This window comes from Dromiciops gliroides, chromosome 4 (genome assembly GCF_019393635.1).
Source record: "Dromiciops gliroides isolate mDroGli1 chromosome 4, mDroGli1.pri, whole genome shotgun sequence".
Classification (NCBI taxonomy): domain Eukaryota; kingdom Metazoa; phylum Chordata; class Mammalia; order Microbiotheria; family Microbiotheriidae; genus Dromiciops; species Dromiciops gliroides.
In genome coordinates, this window is record NC_057864.1 from 421,592,196 (window position 1) to 421,619,374 (window position 27,179).

Genomic DNA, 27,179 nt, shown 5'->3' on the forward strand with positions numbered 1-27,179 from the left:
TAGGATTAAATATATGAAGTAGCTTAAAAATTTACTGGGATTAAAAATCAATGCAATTCCAACAAACAGGAAATACCTACTATATTCAAGGGACTGTGTCTGGTGCTGAGTATACAAAGACAAAAACAAGACAATTTATGCCCTTTTGGGACTTAAATTCTACCAGTAACTGACTATACCAAATGTCTAATCATCTCTCAGAGAATGTAGGATCCTTGAAGGTAGAGACGGTTTCATTTTTGTCTGAATCCCCAGCATCTGACCCAAAATAAGCACTTAATAAGTTATTATCAATTAATTATTAGTTTTCATGTCAGTATCTTCTATTTCCTGTACATAATCTTTTCCTCTCTTGAAAGTCCCATTTTTCATACGCAGGCTCTTTACATCAGCTTCCCAAATTGTTTGTCTCCCTAACTACTACTAGTTCCAACAACTACTACCCATAGTTCCAACATGTCATTATGCTACATATACCCTTGATAATTTTACACCCGTCCATATGTCCCCTCAGCCTTCAATGTTCCAGGCTGGTAGGCTGTTTTTAGTCTTTCTTGACATAGCAGTCAATAAAGCATGTAGCGAACTGAGGCAAGCACACTTATGAAACTCACTATGGTATTGACAATATTCAGCGTAAGTTTTTTAACTGTTTGAAAAGCTATCATTGCGGTGTTTTTTCAATTCTAACAGATGATGGATGCAGTAAAAAGCTACTGGGGTTTAAAAATACACTTAAAAAAACTATGCTGCAACTATTCACCAGGTGGTCTACATATTTGTTATTACACATAACTTTTACGGCTATGCTATTATTGCTCTACGGAAAATCAATAGCACTCCTTAACCCAGTGCTGAAATTCCAGTTATAGATTTAAAGGGCATTGCCTTCTACCAACAATTTATAAAGAGGCTTTTTTAAAAAGAAAAATTCATCATTTTATTATTAACAAGCATTAATAACTAAAATGGAAAACTCACGCAGAGCCAGCTTCAGGCAAAATATTGGCAACCATATAGATGCTTCTTACAAATATCCTCTAGCTAGCTACATTATGTAAGCACCAGTGTCTAGTCTAATGACTAGAAATTAAAATCAAATAAAGGGCTGGGCACCATAATACAACATAAAACATTTTTTAACTAAACATACTCTTCCCCCTTCTGTACAAATGGATAATTAATTCTAAAATGCTTCTAAAGCTTTATATACTATTGAAAGAGAAAAACCCCAGAAAAGGGATATCAGTGAAACACACACATCTACAATCCACATAAGGTATCAGTCACTTTTTCTAAATTCAATTCAATAACTACTTTTCAAAGACCATCTCTCCTCCCCCATGTGCAAGACACTGACTATATTCCCAATGCTTAGAGCACGCAGTCACATTTGGTGTCTCTCAGTTTAACCACATCATTACATAATCATGTGTGACTTTTTTATATTTAGCTTAGTTTTGATATTTCATCAGTCATTCTTCTATGCATGCAAATCTGGAGCCTTTGGATGCCAAACCCCTAGGGTCCAGCCTCTCACGTGTTTAACTCAGCAGCACTTGACTTCCTGACCTTTATGTTCTGTCTGCAATGCTGAAAAAAGCAGCCAGAACCAAAATTCTCCCCCTAAACAATTCCCTTGTCCAGTTGAAAGCAGTAATTCTAATTTTCATTTTTCCCACCACTTCAATATTTTGATGGATCTGTCATTTTTTTTACTGTAGGCTTTTCCCTACCATGATGCAGAACATGTCCTATCAGGGTCTTTCATGCTGGATGACTGTTCTTGTCATCTTCAAATCCTCCTTGGGTGAGGAGATAAGTTAAAATGTTGGAGATTATCCTCTGCTTCTCTTGACATGGTGGATAACAATGCAGCATGGAGCCTTTCTTTCCATGGGACATTTCTTGCTCTTGCCACGTGACTAGCCTTCCTTCTTCTCCAAATGTCTATTTCCACGATAATGCCCTATGTTCCACTTAGTTACATGGAAAATTGAGTTGGACTGGACCTTAGAGGATGCCATAGTGTAACTTCTTTATTTTGGATATAAGGAAACTAGAACTCTGAGAGGTTACATGACTTTCCCAATGTCACAGAGGTGGCAGGTGGTAAAGCCAGGATTAAAACCAAGTTCTTTGACTCCCAATCCAGAACTCTTTCTGTTGTGCAGTATTGTTTTCATATAATTATTAGTTGGTAATGAGTTAGATCCTACTCACTCTTTTTTTTTTTTAATAAGTAATTCTTTTTTCTTTTTCTTTTTCTTTGGTGAGGCAATTGGGGTTAAGTGACTTGCCCAGGGTCACACAGCTAGTAAGTGTTAAGTGTCTGAGGCTGGATTTGAACTCAGGTCCTCCTGAATCCAGGGCCAGTGCTCTATCCACTGTGCCACCTAGCTGCCCCAAACCTATTCACTCTTACCATGTTCCTTCCCATTGTATTCTGGGTAATATTCAAGGATTGAAGACATTAACCCAGCGTCAGTAATAGATTGCATCTAAAGCCAATTTTTCTTTCATAGAGATTCTATGCTAGAAATCCTCCATGATGGTGGCAAATGCCTTGATGAGCATATATCAAGCTGTTTATCCCTTTTCCATGGAGGGTTCTCTGTTTTTGCATATTCCAAGGAATCTTGATGGGAGACATCTTGGTAGAGGACAGGATTTTGCTCTATTGAATCAAATGCTTTCTTATAGTTAAAAAAAATAAGCATAATGGGAGTTTGTATTTTCTATACATTTCAGTCAATTTTGTGACTAAAATGATGTGGTCTGCTGTAGGTCTCACCCACAGCTCAGATTTCATTGGTATTGGGAATTTCAGGAAATCACTTTATCAAATGTAGATCATCAATGGCTATGTTACTTATAGTCTTAGAGAGTTGCCTGGGGGCACTGAGACTTTGAGAGAATTGCCCAGGGTTAGTAAATTTAAGTAACAGTAGGTTTAAGAGATAGGACCAATACCTTGATCTTCCTGCCTCTAAGGGTGGCTCCCTGTATCACAACTGCCTTCCCTGTTATTGATTATTCCTTTTAAAAGCCTTCCACCAGAGGTTTTTGTAATATTTAGACTATACTCACAAAACTTGTGGAGAGATAGGGAAATAAGGATACAGTTAGGTATTTATACCCTCTCATTCTTTTCCTTTTTTTCCTTTCTTTTTTTGGTAACAATAAGGTCTATGATATTTTTGCCCAAGTCTATTATCTTCTAGTCTTTCAGAATCAATCTCTAAATCCCTTCAAAATTTTGTTGCCTCCAGCACAACTTTCAATGCTTTGTCTACTTCAGGTGTTCTTTCTATTTTTGTTTTCTTTAGTGTTTCTTCCTGCTCATGTACCACCTCAGAGACTGTGATGTCAGGGTTCAAATATGGTGACCACACTGTCATTGATGATGAAAGTTTGTTATAAAAATATTTATAGAATCTTTCCATCCATTTTACCATTTGTTGTCTTCCTTCTGGTTTTATTCTTAAATACCCAAAGATATCTTTGCTCAGTTGGTTCTGCTGCCAAGTTTTCTTTACACCTGTTATCCCCCACTACTGCTTCTCTCTGTTTTCAGGTGATCCTGCTTGAGATTGTTTAACATTCCCCACTTTAATGTCTTTTAAAATGCCTTTATAGTCTAAGCTATTGTGGCCCTTGACTTGTTATTTAGCAAGGAGTGGAAGTATTTTCTGGATGAGGCAGTTTTTAGGATCTCTTTTGTGGTGGGAATTATTGACATAGGTTAAACTTCCATAGGAAATGGAAACAATCTCATGTCTTTTCTTTAACATTTCCCATTTTTCAACATCAACAACTTATTTAATGAGGTCATGTTATAATAACTGGAGTTGCAGATCATATACACTCATTCTAGTTTTTCTCTTTTTTGGGGGGGAGGGCAGTGGGGGTTAAGTGACTTGCCCAAGGTCACACGGCTAGTAAGTGTCAAGTGTCTGAGGCTGGATTTGAACTCAGGTACTCCTGAATCCAGGACCGACGCTTTATCCACTGTGCTACCTAGCTGCCCCCATTCTAGTTTTTCTTTCAGTTTGATCACACCAACAAATGTTCACCATATACTTTTGAAAGGTAAATTGTTTTTTGTCCCCGGGGCAAAGCTACAAGGAGAAAAAGTTATAAGATGGCACATTTTTGCTTAATATATAGAAGTACCTCCTAACAAGGCAATCTAATATTGGAAGAGTTAGTGAATTACCTGTTACTTGTGGTCTCTAAATTAAGGCTGTATGAAGGATTATTATAGAGGAGACTGATGGATCAAGTAGGGGCTGAGCTCGATAATGTCTATGGTTCTTTCCAATACTTATTTTTTATGCTTATATGAATGTAAATATTCTTATCCTGATATCAAATTACAAAGGATAGAGGTAGAAGGCCATCCTTTCTAATTAATAATAACTATGGCATTCTTCAGATAACAGCTCAAATTGCAAGGCCTACACAATAAGTCAGGAACCCAAAAGAAGGTATGCTGGATGATCACACAATACTATCACATACAGGATCTTTCCTTGTCTTAGGGTCTCATTTGTCTTAAGTAGTTTTGTATATTGTTATTTATATAGTATTTAAAGGTTTGAAAATAGTTTTGTATGTTATTTCATTTGATCCTCACAATAACCCTGAGAGGTAGTTGCCATTATTACACCCATTTTACAGATAAGAAAACTGAAGTTTAGAAAGATTAAATGATTTGCCCAGGGTCACACAGATAGTCAGTGTCTTGTATGCTCTCAAATCCCAATGAAAATTATGTTATATCACAGTTTACCAGCTGGTGGGGATGAGGAAGGAGGAGAAACTATTTTTATAATCTGCAGGGTCTTTCTCTTTCCTGTTGCTCTCACAGTGATAGTAACATTGCTATAGGTGTACAAGAACTATTGTGACTGCCAGGTAACATAGCCCTTTGAGTATTATATTTCAAATTATTCCTATGTACAGAATGACAATAAAAAAAGGGACTTGGTCCAGTATGTGGCTGTTTTAATCTCTCCATGGACCCAGATGCTGTATCAGAGATAGAGTGGCTCTGTTAACCCAGCTGTTGGAATAAGATTTTATTTCCCAAGAAAGTCAACAGCACATCTGGCGATATGCGGTCCTTACACTTAAATTTGGATGCTATTCCTGGTTAGAAATGCCTGTTGTTTGGCAAGGGTAAGGGTAATAATTGGTGGTTAATGTTTCATGAATAATGTTGGCATGCTTCTACACAAAAACTGTCTTGCCCTTTACAAACACACACACATATACACACAATGTTTATTTAAATTAAATCTGGGATGTAAAAAGACTATGACAGCAATATGAAAGAACCAATTTCTGTAGATTGTGATATGTTATCAGGGTCAATCAAAGTTTAGGTTACTGAACATTCTAAGACCTGCTGTTTCTAAACTCACCCTGCTCCTACTCAGCCATGTCACCATTCAATCAGTCTACTTTCAAGACTCCATATTTGAGTTGAATATTTATTTCAGTATTTACAAATTCTTGGCAGGTTGTATGTTTGAAAACAATGGGGCAAAATTAAATGGTTGTACATTTTGTACAATGGTAATATTCCTGGAGCAATTCCATCATGTTCCAGAAAACTCTTCAACATGGAACATCACTTCAGCCCTGGAATTCACACCTTAGAAGTATCCTCTATCCCTGTGGTCCCTCCTGAGTGGATGGCTTCCCCTAGGATCTTCACTTAAGGAGGCTGGACAAGACTTAATTTCTCACCTAGCTACAGTCCAAACTCCTTCACTGGGCCCCAAGCCCCCTATCCTTTTTTCTCCCTAGGTCCGTTTCAATTCCCTTTTATGCGTGGTCTGAGGGCATAGACTATTTTTCTTTCTGCTTGTATTTGTGTTCTCAGCACTTATAACATAGTAAGAACTTAGGAAAAGCTTATTGACCAATTGACTGGTAGAGAAAGGTCTGTCTTACCTCTTCTGAACAATAAGTGGAAGTGAAAGTTAATTCCCTCGTTATACAATCTAGTTAATCATAGATTTGAATGGGAGTGTTTATCTAGTTCCTCCCTTTCATAAAAATTAGTAGATCTCTAGTTTAGTTTATGGAATTTCTAATAATTGCTAATGCCTTTGGAAATGATAGATCAGTTTACTTGCTTCCATACTTTAAAGATTTCAATGATTTCATCAGTGTTATTCACTCTATCCACCAAAATAGTTTGTTACTCCTCTATATTCACCATAGCATGAGTTGTTGCAGCCAAATATAACATAAAATATATATATTTTTAAAAAGCATCTATCTGGTGGCCAACATGTTAATGATGAGTGCCACCAAATTTTCATTAGGCTTGTCCTGAAAATGGAACAGGTTCCATTGACTGCTTCAAACTCAAAGGCTTTCCAGCTTGGGTAGTTCTGCTAGAATTTGTAATCTGCAATCAGAGTATTCAAGAATTCAGGGTCACCCCCATGCCATAATGAGGTATTGGAGAAGGAAGGTGAATTTGTTTCTCATATCAAACACACACTTTCACCCAAGGAGGAAAAATACATTCCAAAAATAGAAGATACTCGACTATGTCTGTGTGTGTATATCTGTATCTGTATCTGTATCTATATCTATATCTATCTTTCTCTATCTCTATCATCTCTCTCTCTCTCTCTCTCTCTAATTCTATCTCTATCTATCTATCTATATCAAGAAAAAAATAGATGCAGGGATCTTGGTGAATTAGAACCATTTAGGTATATATAAATATCTCATAACATCTATTCTTATGTTATCCAATGTTATAATCATTTTATGAATAATAAAGGCAAGTGCTCAGTAGCACCCTAATAGTGCCTGTCACTATAGCATACCAGTGGGTGGGACAACATGAGGAATGGTTGTGTATATGTCAGGAAACCAGTTTAAATCTCTGTTCAAATCCTTGTTCCTATTTTTGTTCAAGATGTTCTTCCCTGTGTAGGGAATACATGCTCTTTTAGGAAACAGTTTCTAAAGAATTCTTTTACCCTGGCATTGTGTAAAAGTTGCAAGTTGCTATGTGTTGCTAGGGAAATTTAGCTGAGAGCTTGCTAGGGATGTTAATGAGCCTGGTATGCCTATAGCTAGCTCAATTGTTTCCAACCTTTGTGAGTTCAGGGAATCCTCTTTAACATGGGAAAAATTTGCAGGCCCCGAAATTGACTGAGAAAATACTCGGTGACAAAAAAACCACCAACATATGATTTTAAGAACGCATTTAAATGAGTTTATATTTTACTAATCATAGCACAGTATCTATCTACATTTGAATCATAGTGATACATATATGTGTACATTATTGATTCAGCCTACAGAATGAATGTTTGCTTATTTACTATACTGAGTCACACTGCATATTTTGTTGGAACTAAATAAAGACCAAAATGACAAGGCTGGATAAGCATATGGATTCATTACAATAACTCCATAGCTTCCCCTCCCCCCAGAGAACATATTTCATTAATAGAAAACACTTATTTAGCTCCATAGAAAACATTGTACAGACTGGAATGGTGGAAAGGGCACTAGAAAGAGAACTGGGAAAAGATATCATCCAGTACTAGAATGATCTCTGACTAGCTATGTAATCCTGGGCACCTTTCTTAACCTCTCTGGGCCTCTGTTTGCTTGTTTCTTTGTTTTTATCTGTCAAAAGAGAGGGGCTGGGCTAGATTAACTCTAATATCCCCTAAAAATCTTATTCTGTGAAATAAATAGCTGATGAGAAAAGTTAAGTGTGTAAATAGAAAGTTATTTTCTCCTTTGGGAAAAATAAATTCAAGCAGGGGTTTACACACGTAGTATGAAGATGCCCACCTCTGTCCTCTCCTTCCTTCTTTTTGACTAAATCAAGAAGACAAATGGGGAGAGTTACCAGCAGGGTAATGGTTCACTACTGTTCCTTTTTCCGGAAACTTCTAATCAGGTGTTTTTCCTCTCACAAATGAGCCAAGACATTTGAAAGAGAATTAGGAAAAAAAGGTGATGTGGCTCATGGAGTCAGGAGAATCCCTGGAAGAGTTTATATTCCATGTCTTAAATAGAGTCAATCAGAAAGGGATCATATTGACCCACAACTATTAAAATGGCATTAGAAAATAATGATTCCTAATGGAATAATTGAATTGGAATCAGATTTTAAAGACCACTTAATCCAATCTCCTCTATAATGTAAGGAGAATGAGGAAAAAGACCTCCCATTTTAATAAGGGTGAGGTAGATAGGATGTCTGCCTACAACCCCCCAGACAGATGGTCAGCCAGACTCTGCTTGAATACTTCCAGTGACTTCCAAATCTACATATCCAGCCCTCTGGATGCTCCAATACAACATCAGCAAGTCCTAGCTGAATTATCTCTAGCTGGATATAGCAGAGACATCTCACACTCAACAGGGGTAAAACGACTCATTAGATGTACCCTATAACACATCTCTCTACATCTCTTGTAACTCCCTTCAAAGATCAGGTTAAGTGATATTTCTTTTTTTTTTTTTTAAAGTGAGGCAATTGGGGTTAAGTGACTTGCCCAGGGTCACACAGCTAGTAAGTGTTAAGTGTCTGAGGCCAGATTTGAACTCAGGTCCTCCTGACTCCACGGCCGGTGCTCTATCCACTGCACCACCTAGCTGCCCCATAAGTAATGTTTCTTATAAAGTTCTTTCCTGATCTCCCAAACTGTTAATGTACCTTCCCTTTCCTATCACCCAAAACAAATGAATATAGAAATAACAAACAAAGCCCTTTGTATTTATCTTGGTTTGAAGTCAGCCACTACTTGTTCCCTTATAACAGTCAGGATCATGTGCTGAACACCCCATCTGGGTTTCTAAAGAAACAGACGAAACAGTGAGGGTCTCCTTGTTTTTGGCAGTATCCTGTCCTCAGGTTACAAAGAGAGCTCGGTTCACTACAAAGATGGAATACTGTCTACTTAGTCTGTCTCAGAAGTGAATGGGTCATTGTATTTATAGAGATAAACCCTTTAGGGGAACCAGGCGCCTTTAAAGATGTGGCTGATCACCTCTGCTCCCTCCTGGAAAAAGCAGGGGCTACTTGGGAAATGTCCAGCCAATGATGAATGTATCACCTCACAGGGCAACTCCACTGGTATAATCATCCTTATTGAAGCAAAACAGGGATTCCCAACTTGGAGGCCTTGGGTTCCTAGGGGGTTCCTAGACTTATTTCAAGGGATCAATCTCATTAAATGACTAAGGATAATAAGTAATCAAACCCACATTCTATAGATTAGAAAAAATATGTTTCAAATGTATGTATTACTATTTTTCAAATGAATATAGATGCTATTGTGATTAATAAAAATATTTTTTTAAAGATATTATAAATTTATACTAGTTTGTCATTACAATTTTAGTCAAATAGTATTGGTTGTATAACCACTATGTGGAGGTCTTTCAACTCTTTAGGCATTAAAATGGGCCTTCATGTTAAAAAAAGTTTGGAGTCCACTTTTATGGAAGGTTGTCTCATGATTCAATATGGTTCCTTGGCCTTGCTGTACTATTTGATCTCCATGATTGTTGACCACAACATGCATGCTCTCCATGATACCTGCTCAGCTTGCTTACCTTGGTGAGAGATTTTTCATGTTTTCCTCTATCCTTGCTCTTGCCCTGCCCTCCTCCCTACTTAAATTCTCTATCATCAATTTCCAAATTCTCTGATCAAGTGTATGACTGGGTTTTATACTAACTAGCCCCTGTAATACCTGTGTCCTGGGTCTATATATTTTTCGTATATCTAAATAACAAAGACCACCAGAAGTCAACCTGACCATGTAATTCCCTTTCAGTGGTCAATTCCCAGAGACTTCCAATGGGAGTCAAGACTAGGCAAATTTGACTTCTAGACAATTTGTACCAACCCACTGCCGTGGGATAAGGAACCCAATAGTTAATAATAAGTTGCTATAGAATTATATGTGGCTTACTAAAGAAAGGTCCTCCTTCAAAAGAATCATAGAAATAAAGGAATCATGAGAACTCATAGATGGAAGTTACTTCCACAATGCCTGGCATACAGTAGATGCTTAATAAATGCTATATGAATGACAACATCTACATTAATGGTGATCAGAGAAAGAAAAGTGCAACACTGACAATTTCTTAAAGGCAGTCTTCACTTGGAAAGACAAGTGAAAGGGAACTACCTACCTACTTCCCAAGGCCCCCCATTCCATTTGTGGGCAGCCTGAGTTGTGAGGAAATTTTCCCTTACATGGAGGTGAATTTGGTCTTAGTCTAGCCCTCCAGGATCAAACTGAACAAGACTAATCTCTTTTCCCCATTATAGCCCTTCAAATAGTTGAAGACAGTAATCATAGCCCTTCTCTGCCATTTAATCTTCTCTTCTTAAAGCTGGATATCCCAGATCCTTCAACAGATTAATGTGTGACATGGTTTTAAGCCCTTTTATTAGCCTTATCACCCTATTCTGGACACAATTCAATTCTGAAATTCTTTTATTCAACAATAATCTTCTATCATTCCATGTCTTTCTAGACCTCATTCCTCTTAACACAATTCTTTATCCTAAGACCTCCAATCTCTCCCCCCTCGATACTTTCTCAAGCCATCACCCCTGCTCTGATTTCATTTTTCTCCCTTCTTGATCTTGCCCCAAGAGCAAACCAATTCCATGTGAAACTGTTCCCCATTCTTTAATCCATTGTTCTTGTGGAAGCATATTAAAATATTTTTTAATGAATCTACAAATATTTTAAAATATTATTTTCCTCTAAAGTCCTTTTCATGCTCCTGAGAAAAGGCCTTTGGAAAGGCAAGTGATAGGGCAAGACAAAAGTAAAAAAACAAAACAAAACTACATTTCATTAGGTGAATTAAGGGTAGTAACCAAAAATTTAATAAAGAGTAACTCTTGTCTTGTTTACTGACTCTTTATCTGCTAGAGTTGATTAGAACTAGCATGACATTTCTCCAATGAGAAAATATTAATTGCAGAGTGAGGGGAGTGGTCTAGCAGGGCATGGGATGGTGATCTGCTTCCTCAATAACTCTGGAATATTGACTCAAATTATAACTTTTCTTCTTGAGAATCCTATTAATGTTAAGCTGGTATCTTTTGGGGGATGAGCATGGAGGATTATGACAGTTCGTACATCTCTCCAAACTAGGAATGGTTTATATATTAAATTTAAAAATACTTTCAGGCAGACTGATATCTAAATGCAGAGTACAGTATTAATTATTAATATTTTTTTCCTCAGACTCTTTAGAGCTCACACTCCCCGCTTAACCCCAATTTTGGACTACTTCCACATTATGCTTTTTATTGATTCCCTTGATATTCTTGATCTTTTGTTCTTCCAACAAATTTTGTTATTATTTTTTCTAGTTCTATAAAATAATTCTTTGGTAGTTTTGCTGGTATTGCACTAAGTAAGTAAGAATTTAGGTAGAATTCTCATTTTTATTATATTAGCTCAGCCTACCCATGAGCAATTACTATTTCTCTAGTTGTTTAGACCTGTCTTTACTTTTGTGAAAAGTGTTTTGTAATTGTGTTCATATAATCCCTGGATTTGCCTCGGCAGGTAAACTTCTAAGTATTTTATATTGGCTGCAGTTTTTTGGTGTGTTTTTTTTTGGTGGGGCAATGGGGGTTAAGTGACTTGTCCAAGTTCACACACCTAGTAAGTGTCAAGTGTCTGAGCCTGGATTTGAACTCAGGTCCTCCTGAATCCAGGGCCAGTGCTTTATACGCTGTACCACCTAGCTGCCCCGAGATGCAGTTATTTTAAATAGAATTTCTCTTTCTATCTCTTACTGCTGGACTTTTTTGGTAATATATAGAAATGCTAATGAGTTATGTGCATTTATTTTATGTCCTGCAGCTTTGCTGAAGTTGTTAATTGTTTCAACTAATTTTTTAATTGGTTCTCTAGGACTATTTAAGTATACTATCACATCTGCAAAGAGTGAACATTTCATTTTATTGTTGCCTATTTCTATTCCTTTGATTTCTTTTACTTGTCTTATTGCTATAGCTAGAATTTTTAGTACAATACTGAACAAGAGTGAACTTATAGGGAAGACTTATCCCCATTCCTTATGCCCATTAGAGAAAATGTTTTATTTTGGTTTTAGATAGTTACTACTTATTATTTTTTAGAAGGCTCCATTTACTCTATAAAAATATTTCCTAGTGTTTTTCATGAGTATTATATTTTGTAAAAGGCCTTTTCTGCATCTATTGATATAATGATTTTGTTGTTGATATGGTCAATTATTCTGATAGTTTTCCAATATTGAACTGTTCCTGCATTCCTGACTTAAATCCCATCTGGTCACAGTGTATGATTTTTGTGGATATATTGCTATAAGCTCTTTGGTTGTACTTTATTTTAAAATTTTGCATCAGTATTCATCAAGGAAATTGGTCTATAGTTTTTTTATTTTTTTCCTCTGTTTTTGCTCTCTCTGGTTTAGATATTGTTGTGGGTCCAAAGTACCCCAGAAGTTCTCTGGGGCACATCAAGGAATCTTGTCCTTGAGAAACTAAACCAGAGGACAGATATGCGTAGAGAGATAAGCAGAACCAAATCGGACTGAGCTAGCTTCAGGACCTCCACCCTTCATTCAGATCTCCCTTACCCCCGGGAGATAACTTTGGGTGTGGCTGCTGCCTCTGTGTCCTGAAAAGAGAGATGGCTTGAGAGATCTGTAGCCACCCCTCACCCAGTTCCTCTAGTCACTACCAGTGGGGGATGGTCCTCCACTCCTCACCCAATTCCTCTAGCCACCACCAGTGGGGGTTGGTCCTCCTTCAGAATAGAAGCAGGTACTCAAAATGCTAACATCCACAAATGGGGATTGGGCCTCTGAGTCTGGGAAAAATCTGCCTCTCCCCACCTCCCACATCCCCTTCCCCAGTGAACAAAATCAAATGATTAGGGAAACCCTAGGCTGGTCATGTGGGGGAGGAGTTTGAAGGGCTGTCTTTGTGTAGCCTCCCCCATTGGCTACACTGCATTCTGACTGGATAGTTTTTGGTGTGCAGATTGTGAGCCTTGGTAACTGGGGAAGAAGGGAGGGGCCAGTCGCATTAAGGGATAAAAAGGCTCCTGAGCCTCCATTTTGTGCCCATTTCACTAAGGGGGAACAGCCCATTCTTGTGAGAATGAAAATAAAGCCTTTGACACTTCTCCAGTGCTGGAGTCCCGGAAATTTTTGAGTGCTATTTCTCACAGTAAGAGATATAAATTTTCTCCTAAGTACTGCTTTGGATGCACCCACAAATTTTGGAATGTTGGCTCGTTGTTGTTATTAACTTTCATGAAATAATTGACTTCTTCTATGATCTGTTCTTTGACCCACTACTTTTTATGTTGTTGTTCAGTTATTTCAGTCATGTTCAACTCTGTGACCCCATTTGGGGTTTTCTTGGTAAAGATAATGGAGTGGTTTGCCAATTCCTTTTCCAACACAGTTTACAAATGAGGAACTGAGGTAAACAGGGTTAAGAGACTTATCCAGGGTCATATAGCTAGTAAGTATCTGAGGCCAGATTTGAATTTAGGAAGAGGAATTTTCCTGACTCCAGATCTGGAACTTTATTCACTGCACTAGCTAGCGGCTTCATTATTTAGGATTAGATTATTTAGTTTCCAATTAACTTTTAATCTATGCTTCTATAGTCCTTTATTTAATGTAATTTTTAATTCATTATGGTCTGAAAACTGCATTAAATATTTCTGCTTTTCTGAATTTGGTTGTGAGGATTTAGTGCTCTAATACATACTCATTTTTTGTGAAGATACAGTCCTCTAACTACCTAATAATGATAAAATTCTTAGAAGCTATATGTATCATGTTCCCATATAGAAAAGTAAACAGTTTAACTGTATTAAGCTTCTTATAAATTCTCTTTCATCTTTACCTTTTTTATGTTTCTCTTTAGTGTTATATTTCAAAGTCAAATTTTCTATTCAGCTTTGGTCTTTTTTTTATCAGGAATGCTTGAAAGTCCTCTATTTTATTAAATATCATTTTTTTCCTTGAAGGATTATAATCAGTTTTGCTAGGTAGGTTATTATTGGTTGTAATCCAAGCTCTTTTGCCCTCTGGCATATTATAATTCAAGCCCTTCACTCGTTTATCCCTGTAGCTAGTAAATCTTTCTTTGTTCCTGACTGTGGCTCCATAGTATTTGAATGGTTTCTTTCTGCCTAATTGAAGTATTTTCTCTTTGACCAGGCAGGGAGCTTTGTAATTTGGCTATAATAGTCCTGAGACTTTTCATTTTGGAATCTCAGGTGCTAATTGGTGGATTCTTTCAATTTCTGTTTTACCCTCTACTTTTAGGATATCTGGGAAGTATTCCTTGATATTGTCCTGAAATATGATGTCTAGGCTCTTTCTTTGATCATGGTTTTCAGATAGGCCAGTAATTCTTTTTTTTTTTTTTTTGAGTGGGGCATTGAGGGTTAAGTGACCTGCCCAGGGTCACACAGCTAGTGAATGTGAAGTGTCTGGGGCTGGATTTGAACTCAGGTCCTCCTGACTCCAGGGCTGATGCTTTATCCACTGTGCCACCTAGCTGCCCCATAGGCCAATAATTCTTAAATTATCTTTCCTTGATCTATTTTCCAGGTCAGTTGTTTTTACAATGAGATATTTCATATTTTCTTCCTTTTCGCATTCTTTTGACTTTGCTTCTTGTTTCTTTGTTTTGGTTATTTCTCCATGTCTCATGGAATCATTAGCTTCCACTTGCCTAATTCTAATTTTTAAATAATTATTTTATTTAATTAGTTTTTATATCTCTTTCCATCTGGCCAATTTTATGCTTTTTAGGAAGTTATTTTTATTCTTGAATTTTTGTATCACTTTTTTCAATTGGTCAAGTTTGTTTTTTAAGGTGTTATTTTCTTCAGTGTTTTTTGAAGCCCCTTTTACCAAGATGTTAATTATCTTTTCATAATTTTATTCCTTTGCTTTTCATTTCATTACTCTACCATATTTATTTGATTTTGAAAATCATTTTCTAGCTATTCTAGAAATTCTTGTTGGGCTTATGTCTAATTCACATAAGCTTTGCTTATGGCTTTTTTGACTTTGTTATCTTCTGAGTTTGTGTTTTAATCTTATCTTTCACTATAGCAGCTTTTTATTGTCAGGTTCTTTTTTATTGTTTGCTCATTTTTTCACCTTATTTCTTGATTTTGAAACTTATGTTAATGCTTGGCTGTGTTCCTGGAGTGGGTGGTAGAGAGGGGCACTATCTCAAGCTTCAGGCTTTTTTGCACTATTGCTTTCAGAGCTAGTTCTGGAGGTTTGGAAGTGTTTGGTTCTTTCAAGTTGCTACGATCTGGGGAGACGTGTGGTCACTCTTCTTCTCGTCTGTACTCTGGTCCTCACCCAGGAAGGACCTGTGATCCATTAGGATTTCAATAGGTACTGCCCCTCAGGAGTCCTGCTCCCTTGGGACCAGAAGTGATACTGTTCTTCAGGGTCCCTCATCCCTTGTAATCAAAAGTGATACTATGTTTCAGGGTTTTAGCTGCCTCTTGACTGAAAGTGCTTCTCTCTGCCCCTGAACTATGACCTAGAAATGGAGGCAGCAATGCAGCCAGTCTGACTGGTTCCACTACACATGGATGTGATCTAATCTCAACTGGACTTTCAATGTTGCAAGACAATCCTTTTACTCCGGTCTAATTGATTCTCTGTACTTCACAGTAGCTATTCTAAACTTTTCCTTCCAGCTTCCCACATTATCCCCTACCCTCACTCTCTTAGCAAAAGCCATTCCACTCGATTTCCCTCCTTTTCCCTTCTTTATATTTCAAAACTTCTTGATAATATCCCTCAATTCTCTCATCCTTTATTTTAGTCTCTTATGAAAAGATGTCCCTTTCAGAAGGCCAACCCCTGTCCATGTATCTCTGATCCATTTCCATCCATCTCTGGCAGTATGCCCCCACAATCATCTTTCCCACACCCTTTCTCTAATCTTAAATTTCTCCTTTTATACTTGTTCCTTTCTCCTATTTACAAACTGCCTAGATGTGGACAAAAATTAACTCACTTTACCCTGCCATGCCCCCAAACCATAATTTTATATTTTCTCCCCCTTTTGACAGCAATTTCCACTAGAAAAAAAAAAACCACTGTCTTTTGTCATTGTCCCTATTACCTCTCCTCTAAGTTATTTTTAAATTTATTTATTTTATTTTTTTCTCTAAGTTATTTCTAAACCTTTTGCAATCTGGATTCTAATATCATTCATATGAAAATATTCTCTCTAATTTTACCAATGATCTTTTAATTGCCAATTTTTTTTCTGTCTTCATCTGTCTTGACTTCTCTGCAGAAATTTTCACTCCTAGCCACAAATCATATCTATGCTGATAACTCACATATTTATATGTCTAGTCCTAGTCTCACTCCTGATTTCTACTCCCATATCACCAAAAGCCTATTTATTGGGCATTTTGAACTAGATCTCGAATTCAGCATGCACAACATTCACAGCAGAAAACCTGGCACTTAGTAAGCATTTGCTTGTTGACTTCACTTGAAAACAGACCTCCTTGTCTTTTCCTATCAAATCAACTCATTTTCCCAGCTTCCTTATTTCTATTAAGGGTATCATCAGTCTTTTCAGTCATTCAGGTTCATAAACTGGAAGTCATCCGCAACTCACACAATGAATCACTTGGTAAGTCTTGTCTAGTCTGTCTCTACAACATCGCTCACATCTACAGCCTTCCTTTTATTCCTATGGGCACTTCTCTAGGTCTGGCCCATATGGGTTGTTGCAATAGCCTCCTAAATCATCTCCCTGCCTCATGTCTTTCCTTTCTCTAATTCATCCTTTCTTCACACAGCTGCCAAAGTGAATTTCCTAATTTCATACAGGTTAAACTTTTACTCCAATGTCACCTTGTTTCTGCTTTGTATATACCTACATAGGTACTTGTAGTGTTCCCTGTAAACTAAGGAGAATAGGGATGGTTTCTCTTTTGTTTTTCAGAGAATACACAGTGTTTGGCACATTGTAAATTCTCAACACATGCTTGATGATTAATGGAAAGAATGCAGGCTCCTGAAAAAAAGGGCTATTCCTTCTTTTTCTTTTTCTTTTCTTCTTCGTATTCCCAGGTTTTCACTAGTGCCTAGCATTTAGTCAAGTGCTTGTAAGAGTTTTGACTGATTGACACATTCCAATCAATGTCCTTCCTAAATATAATGTTTCAGATAATTTTCATCTCCTTTCCTGAGGACAGTGTGTTTCTATTAATGCAGTTTAAAACTGCATTAAAGCTTTGGGGGTATTCCATGCTTAATGACGAATATTGAACTTTTGGTCCACTGAAACTCCCATGTTGTTTGTTTGTTATTCTCATGAACTGATATTCCCACCTGTTCTCTGATCCAATAACCGTATCAAAAGGGAATATAAGGTAAAAGTGAAAGAATGGTACCTGACATGTCCTCAACTCCCTGAGGGGAAGCAAGGAATAGAAATACAGTCTAACAATGGGCTGTCTCAGGTACTTGAGGCATGGATTATCACAGACCACTCCCCAGTGTAAACTACCTGGCTCTGAGGTGAGGAAAGATTATTATCACAGATTGACCAGCTGCCTGAGAACACAAACACCACATATCACACCTTTTGGCTACTGTCCCCAGAAGGTTTAACTACTCACTAGAGAACACAGACACACATAAAAGAATATGTTAAGGAAAGCCAACCACTGCAATCCTGTTGCTCACTGTTATCCAAAAGTTTGGCTTCATTCCCCTTCTCCCTCATGAATAATCTCTCTACAAAAACAAATTCTTTTGATTAGTCTAGAAATATACACTTATAATATTCATATCCCTTTCTTCCCTTAAGCATTCTGGTTTTATAACTAAGGGAAAAATCATCAATGGGAACGGGGAATAAGGGAAGAGAAACATCATTTATCAACTGCCTACTATGTGCCAGGCATTGTGCTAAAATCTTTTACAAATATTACCTCATTGGATCCTGCAATCCCTTTGCATTTTACTGAAGTTGTGGTGGCTCTATCACTTTATTGCTTCCCTCCCTTCTGCCCTCACTCTCCTCTAACAGTTTCAAACTTTTCTATATGCATACTTCCTTCATTTTAAAGATGTTTTGTTTTTGTTTTTTGGGGGGTGGGGCAATTGGGGTTAAGTGACTTGCCCAGGGTCACACAGCTAGTAAGTGTTAAGTGTCTGAAAGTTGGATTTGAACTCAGGTCCTCCTGAATCCAGGGTCAGTGCTCTATCCACTGCGCCACCTAGCTGCCCCCTAAAGATGGTTTTTAGTATTTAACACAGGGACCCAGCACTCAGTTTAATGTCTTCCATTGCAAGTGCAGTAGGCTTTCAATCATTGTTTAGGGATGGCCTGGGACTAGGCCTGGGATTTCAGTAGCAAGGGAACTTCTAGTGAGGAAATTTTAGCATTGCTGATTTGGTTGTAACCTGTCCTATAATTTATAGGCTTAAAGAAGGGATTCCTAACCAAGAATCCATGAAATATCTATATTTAGATACTTATTTATATAATAGAAATATACACAAATAGTATGTTATAATTAAAAGATATTTACACACATGTTTATGTATAATATAATTTAAAATATCTAACATTATATATTTAATACATGTTTACATGTATGCATTTATATATTTAAATTTTTAGACAGAATATATTCTGCATAATATAGAAATATGTATTTTCATGACCTTAGTTATACATACACATATACATATATACATATATATACATACACACACATAGAAAACTTTATATTATATAGATAAAGGTAACAATTTTAATATAACTCTTTTTTCTTTGGAATATTATGTATCTTATTTTATGGGGTGGGGCAAGGAAATGGAGAAAAAGGGAATAAATATTTATATAGCGCTTACTATGTGCCAGGCACTGTGCTAAGTGCTTTTATTTTTATCTCCTTTGTTCCTTACAACCTGCAAGGTAGTAGGTGCTATTATTATCTTCATTTTACCATTAAGGAAACTGATTCAAGTAGAAGTGACTTGCCCTGAGTCACACAGGTAGAAAGTGTCTGAGGTTGGATATGAACTTAGGGCTTGCAGACTCCAGTCTCAGCTCTGTATTCGTTACAGGTTCTTTTCCAGCTCTAAGTTTCTATGGCTTGTGGAACATAAGCTCCCCAAGTCTTCTAAAAATGAAAATGATAACATTGATTGGTGATGGTTGGAGTCCTGGTTTAGTTAAAGACTATGCAAGAATCCATGTTGCCTGAAAGCTCCTTCCTAAGTAATAGCTATCACTTACATGCTTATATCTAAGCAATGTCACATGTTTTAAGAGAGCTAAAGTTAGAATTATTTCATACTCAAAAATGTATTTAAGATGGTTCTTCTCTGAAAGATCCTCCTCGGCATCATTTTCAATACTATCATATTTAGGTAGCTAAGTGGTAGAGAGGACAGAACTCTGTGCTTTGAGCCAGAGAAAGCCTAACTTAAAATCTTGCCTCAGGCAATTGCGAGCTGTGTGACCTTGAAAAAGTCACTTAAGCTCTTGGCCTCAGTTTCTTCACTTGTAAAATGAAGGGTTTTGTATTTGATGGCTTTTGAGTGACTTTCAAAGAAAAATTCATGTTTCTAAGATATAACTCCATACAGATTGCCTACTTTTTGTGTTAGATGCTATTATTTTTTTTCTTCCTATAGATGAGATTCTGTCACAGAAGGCTGAGATCTAACTTCTGTAAGTAGTAAAAAGAATAATGGAAAAAAATATTTGGCTCAAGTTAGGAAAATATGGTTGCCTCAAACACTTCCTTATTTTTTTCCTCCACCTTTCTCTCCACCTGTTGAAATCAGATTCAGTGTTAGGTAAGAAACCAGCTTTCAAGTTATTTAATTCACTCATGGAGTGCTTTTTATCTAATAATTTCTTTTGATTGGAAGTTCTGAGTCTTATTTTTCATTCCAGAACTCACTATCTCCCAAAAAATTTGGCAGTATGAACTAGAAACTTTAGACAAAACACTCCTTATAAGAATACATTTCACCTAACCCAAGGCTGTTCTAAAGGTTAACAAAATGTTTGTAAGATACTTTTGAAACTTCATATTTCTATACAAACCACTTTCATTTGAGTAGGTAACAGTCTACCAAATTAAGTACCATGTGCATTTTTTGGTATTGAAAACCTGAATTCCTGCCTAGCTTTAGAAAAATAGGACTTACATGACCATATATAAGCAAGTCACTAAATCTCTCAGTGCCCTGGGCAACTCTCTAAGACTTTAAATAATGGGGGAAAAGTCAGTTCTACATCAATGGAGGGAGTTTCCATATTGAGAGCTATTTACATCAGTGAAAGTATGAATACAGTTTGCTTCTCTATCAAAAGAAACAATCTGGAATAACAATACATTCGGCAGACATCACCAATCTACCATTACTCAAAAATGATTCTTATTATGCCACTGATACCATTATGGATTTTTTTCTACAAGATTAAAAACTAAATGAAAGTCAAAATGTTTCATTTTTTTAGCAATGATATCTTTTAAAATCTCATAGTTCCATATCTAGGTTATGCTTTTAGAATTCCTATGCTTTATATTCAAGTTAGTCCATTAAAAGTATTATAATGTGGAAGTTTCTATGCATCGTATACAAATATAAAAATAGTAACAAATTCTTTTTGTGACTCCCCAAACACAGTTAGGGAATAATGATCAGATGCTAAAAAATGTAAAATGCAATTTGTGCTGTGCCCCATTTACTACAAAATCACTATGAACAATGCACTTTGGCCAGGATATTGCTCCAGGGAAACTGGATCAGCATTAAGAATGAATAAAGAACATTGCATTTGAAAGCAGCTAATTCTGCCTCAGCGCTTTTAAAAACTATTTGTTATGATATTACTTCCTGTCAAGCACATAATGTAATTTTTTCCTCAATAAAACTAAACACTTTGTGTAATTTCAGCTTCTCTCATTTTCCACTTTTTAAGCACTAAATATTTAAACAATGCCGACCTGAAAGTCTCCAGCCAGTAATCTGTTTCATAGGCCTAGGAGCCTGAGGTACAATAATCATCAATACACTGGCCTGCATTGCTCCTCATACATGCAAAAGGGAGAGGCTGAAGTCCTTACCTGCCCACAGGCCAAGCCCATTCCTCTCTCTCCCATGCCATGTGAACATGATAAATTTAACTCCAGGGCATCTGCTCCAGCAGCCTTTAAAATAAGAAAAAAAAAATCAGGAAAGGAGAAACAAAACTGTATTCATGGACTGAGAGCCTTTACATTTGACAGCTTGGCAAAGGTCTTTCTTGTCTGATTTTAACCCATTGGTAGAAACTTTTTAGACTACATACTCTGAAATCAAAGTTTGTATGAAAACATTATTTGATTTGTTCCTAGGTACATCTCCTTAATTTAAATTAATTGAAAATAAAACCTTGTCAAAATTACTGGCTGGTCTGATTTTTCTTAGAGAAAACTTTTATTTAATGAATTCCGTTTTGTTATGCTTGAATAAAGTAACCCATTTCTCAGGTGCTTTCAGATTCCAGTGGGAGGAGGAATCTTCAAAGATAACAAGGTCCTCAGGATGCTCCTATTCGCTCATGAGACTACTGATTGTACTGAGGCCCTCTTATATTTCAGAGTGCTTACTATGAGATCCATGATGACTCAAGAGAACAGCCCAATAAACAATATAAGGAAAAACTAAATAGAAGAAAAATGTTTATTGTTATTTGAAATAATGCTATGATACATATATTTGAGATAGTGAAAGTAGACAATGACTTGAGCTCAGAAGAGAATAGAGGCAAGAAGGTGGGTTGCATTGCAGTTGGAAACCTATAAACTCATCTCTGCCTCTTTGAATCCCTGACTTCCTTTAAAACTCAGGTCAAATTCCACCTTCTACAGATGAACTTTCCTATTTCTCTCAGTTGCTAGGCCCTTCCCTTCTCTGGTTATCTTCCATCCAATCTCTATCTAGTATATCTCTATTTTTATACACTTCTCTCCAATTAGAATGAAGTTTCTTGAGGGCAAGGTTTATTTTTTGCTTTTTATTCATATTTCCAACATTTAGAACAGTGGTCAAAGACATAATATATACTAATTGGTATGTATGTATATGTGTGTGGAAAATGATGGTGATAAAGAAGATCAGAAGAGAACAGTGTCAAAAATGACTTATATGAAAAGCCTCAAAGACAAAGGTGAATTGGTGTAAGGTCCAAAAAGATTTCTGGGAAGGCTTAAAAATCAAAGAGACAGAGGAAAAATTGGAAAAATAAATGAGAATGATGCTAGAGAATCATGAAAAAAGAGTCAACATCATGGTAAACACAAAAAATGGAAAAAGTTTTATAAAAATTAACTTAAGAAAAGAACTCCTTAACAAATAAAGATGGCCAAAGGGAAAAGGAGGTACAAAAGCTAATTGAAGAAAATAATTCCTTAACAACTAGAATCAGGGGGGCAGCTAGGTGGCGCAGTGGATAGAGCACTGCCCCTGGAGTCAGGAGTACCTGAGTTCAAATCTGGACTCAGACACATAACACTTACTAGCTGTGTGACCCTGGGCAAGTCACTTAACCCCAATTGCCTCACTAAAAAAAACCAAAGCAAACCCCCCCCCCAAAAAAAAAAAAACCCTAGAATCAGGCAAGGGAAAGCTAATGATTCCAAGAGACATAGAAAAACAATCAAACAAAAGCAAAAGAATGAAAAAAAAATAGAAGAAAATATAAAATATCTTATTGGAAAAAAAGAAAAACAACTGACCTGGAAAATTAACCCAGGAAATATAATTTTAAAATTATTACACTACCTGAAGTCATGATCAAACAAAGGGCCTAGATATCATCTTTCTCATCCAAAAACAAAAACAAAAAAACCCTGAAAGTAAAAGAGAAATTAAAAGAATTCACTGATCACCTCCTGAAAGTGATCCCCAAATGAAAAGTCCCAGGAATATTTTCATCAAATTCTAGGGCTCCCAGGTCAAGGAGAAAAATACTGCAAGCAGCCAGAAACAAATAATTCAAATATTGCAGGGCCACCAGTCAGCACAACACAGGATTTAGTAGCTTCTACATTAAAGGATCAGAGGGCTTGGAATATGATCCAGAGGTCATAGGAGCTAGGATAACAATCACCTACCTAGTGAAACTGAGTATAATCCTCCAGGGGGAAAAATGAATATTTAATAAAATTGATGACTTTCAATTATTCCAGATGAAAAGAACAGAGCTGAACAGAACATTTGATTTTCAAATACAAGATTCACTAGAAACATAAAAAACAGGAAAGAGAATGCATAAGGGATTCAATTAGCCTAAACTGTTTATATCTCTACATTGGAAGATGATACTTGTAACTATCAATATTAGGGCAGTTAGAAGGAATATACATAGAGGGCATGGGTATGTAACTATAATGGGAAAATATTAAAAAAAAAACAAAATTAAGGGGTGAGAAGGAGGGAGCACTGAAAGAAGAGGAAATGAAGAAGCAGAATGGGGTAAATTATCTCACATGAAAGAGGTACATAAAAAGCTTTTAAAATAGAGAGGGAGATGGGTGGTAGCAGGAAATGCTTGAATCTTATTTTTATCAGATTTGATAAAATGGGGCAAACATACACAATTTAAAAACATATATTTTGGGACAGCTAGGTGGAGTAGTAGATAAAGCACCAGCCCTGGATTCAGGAGTACTTGAGTTCAAATCTAGCCTCAGACACTTGACACTTAACTAGCTGTGTGACCCTTGGGAAAGTCATTTAACCCTCATTGCCCTGCAAAACAAACAAACAAAAAACAACAACAAAAATATTTTTAAAATTCCTTACCCCAATTTCATGTTAAAATATTTTTTTTAATATGAAGTGAACAGAACTAGGAGAACATTATACACAATAACAGAAATATTGTTTGATGAAGAACTGTGAATGAAAGTTATTCTCAGTAATTCAATGATCCAAGACAATAGCAAAATATATATATACACTTAGTTGGGTATAGAAATCTATCTTACCCTAAAGGGAAGTAGGAGGGGAGGGGAATAAGAGGAAGGAGTGAGTGATAAAAGACAGGACAGATTGGGGTATTGGTGGTCAGAAGCAAAATATTTTCAAGATGGAAAGGGTGAAAAGGAGAAAGAGAGAGAAGGATAAAAAGGGGGGAAATGAGATTGAGAGAAATATACAGTTAGTAATCATAACTGTGAATGTGAATATGATAAACCCACTCATAAAACTGAAGCAGATAACAGAGTAGATTAAAAACCAGAATTCTACAATGTGTTGTTTACAAGAAACATACTTGAAACAGAGAAACACTCACAGAATTAAAATAAGGGGCTGGAGAAGAGTCTATTATGGTTCAGCCGAAGTGAAGAAGGCAGGGTAGAAATCATGATCTCAGATAAAGAAAAAGCAAAAAATTGGGGGCAGCTAGGTGGCACAGTGGATAAAGCACTGGCCCTGGATTCAGGAGGACCTGAGCTCAAATCCGGCCTCAGACACTTGACACACTAGCTGTGTGACCCTGGGCAAGTCACTTAACCCTCATTGCCCCACAAAACAACAACAACAAATAAATAATCCCTTTAAAAAAACAAAAAACAAAAGCAAAAATTGATCCAATTAAAGAGATAAGCAAGGAAACTTAATCTTGCAAAAAAAATTCCATAGACAATGAAAAACAAGTAAATAACTAAACATATATGCATCAAATAGTATAGAATCCAAATTCTTAAGTGAGTTATAGGAAACAATAATAATATAGGAGAAAATAATAAAAGTATGCTAGGAGGGACCTCAACTTTCCCCTCTCAGAATCAGATAAATCTAACCAAAAATAAACAAGCAGTTGAGGAGATGAATAAAATTTTTAAAAAGTTAGATATAATAGACCTCTGGAGAAAATTAAATAGAAATAGAAAAGAATATGCCTTTTTTTTATCAGTGATACATAGCAGCCACAGAAAAAAAATTGACCATGTCTTAGAGTATAAAAACTTCACAAATAAATACAGAAAAGCAGAAATATTAAATGCATCATTTTCAGGTCATAATGGAATAAAAATACATTAAATTAAGGGCAATGGAAGCATAGATTATAATTTAATTGAAAACTAAATGATCTAATTCTAAAGAATGAGTGGGTCAAAGAACAAATCATAGAAACAATCAATAATTTAAGTAAAATGAATGACAACCAGACAACATAGCAAAATGTATGGGATGCTGTCAAAATAATACTTGGCGAAAAATTTATATCTCTAAGTGGTTTTTGTCAGTAAAATAGAGAGCACAAATCAATGAATTGGGCATTCAACTAAAAAAAATAAAAGTAGATAAAGGACAAATTAAAAATCCTTATTTAAAACCAAATTGGAAATCCTGAAAATTCAAGGATAAATTGATAAAACTGAAAGAAAACCATTGAACTAGCAGTATCTCAGAAACCCCAGCCTAGTTCTCCAATAATTTAGAACAGAAACAGGTGTAAGGTCCCCAATATTTCAAAGGACACAACTGTGCATGTATCACCTATATAAAAACTGCATATTGTCTCAAGGAGGGAGTGGGGAGGAAGAGAGGGAATTTAGAACTCAATTTTTTTAAATGCTAAAATAATTTTTATAAGTAATTTGAAATATATATGTATGTATGTATGTATATATATATATATATGAATCATTGTAGAATATAAATGTTCATGTTAAGAAACTTACAAAAGATTTGGGGAAATTTTTTTTTACTGGTCAGCCATTTTATATTGCTAAGAACAGTAAAAATATCTCAATAGGTTAGTTTTAAGGCAAGAATATCATTGAAAATCAGTACAACATTATTTCTAACAAGATCACTCCTAATTCGAACAGATTTTCCATATTGTGCTTTAAATATTTTTTACTCTCTATCATATTCAATCTCTTATTAATATTTCATAAATAAAACCATTTTCAGAGTTTTAATGAGAGACGTGTGACCTAATTTCAATGGATTAAATTTTACACACATCCAATTAGTCAGTCACTATATAAGAGCACAAAAATACCATGGCCTATTACCTACCATATAATGAAGAGTTAGGAATTTGGATCCTAATCCTAGGCATCATGCACTAGGCATTGTGCCAAAATTCTGAGAATACAAAGAAAAGCAAAAGGCATTCTCCGAAGTCCCAAAGCTCACAAGCAAATGGAGGATACAACATGCAAACAATCACATATTGGCAAAACACATATGATCAATTGGAGATAATCAACAGAGGGAAGACTAACAGTAAGAACCAATGGAAAAGCCTTCAAAGTTGATTATCATTACAATATTGTAGTCATATGAAATATTCTCCTAGTTTTCTCTCTTCACTTAGTTCATACAAGTCTTTGCCTATTTTTCTGAAACCAGCACTTGTCATCATTTTTACAGCACAATAGTATTTCATTGTAATTTTATACCACAACTTGGTTAGCCATTCCCCAATAGATTGGCACCCCTTTAATTTCCAATTCTTTGGTTTTCTTGTATTTCCTCCTCTGCAAACTGCCTATTTATAACCTTTGACTATATGTCAATTGCGGAATGGCTTTTATTAATCTTTTAAATTTGACTCAGTTCCCTATATATTTCAGAAATGTGACCTTAATTAGTGAAACTTGCTCCAAGAATTTTTCTAAGTTTCCTGTTTTTCATCAATTTTGGTTATATTAGTTTTGTTTAAGTATTTATAAATAATTTCTTTAACTTTATGAAATGAAAAGTATCTTTTTTACCTCCTGTGAACCACTCTATTTCATTTGGTCATGAACTCTTCCCTTATCCATAGATTTGACAAGTGATGTCTTACATGATCCAAAAATTTCCTTATGATATCATCCTTTAAATCTAAATTATGTATCCATTTTGAGCTTGATATATAGGTATGAGATATTAGTGTATGCCTAGTTTATTCACATTAAATTTTCTTTTTTTTTCTTTTTTCTTTTTTAGTGAGGCAAATGGGGTTAAGTGACTTGCCCAGGGTCACACAGCTAGTAAGTGTTTAGTGTCTGAGGCCAGATTTGAACTCAGGTACTCCTGACTCCAGGGCTGGTGCT

The 27,179-nt window shown here is 36.0% G+C and overlaps 1 protein-coding gene across 1 annotated transcript in view; it reads right to left on the reverse strand.

Annotated features, from left to right (window-relative positions):
- The window catches only part of DPYD (dihydropyrimidine dehydrogenase), a 1,058,206-nt gene that overhangs the window by 342,519 nt on the left and 688,508 nt on the right, over positions 1 to 27,179 (reverse strand). Inside the window, 1 exon segment of the mRNA XM_043962696.1 lies at positions 21,201 to 21,284. Coding sequence (XP_043818631.1) covers positions 21,201 to 21,284 — 84 coding nt within the window.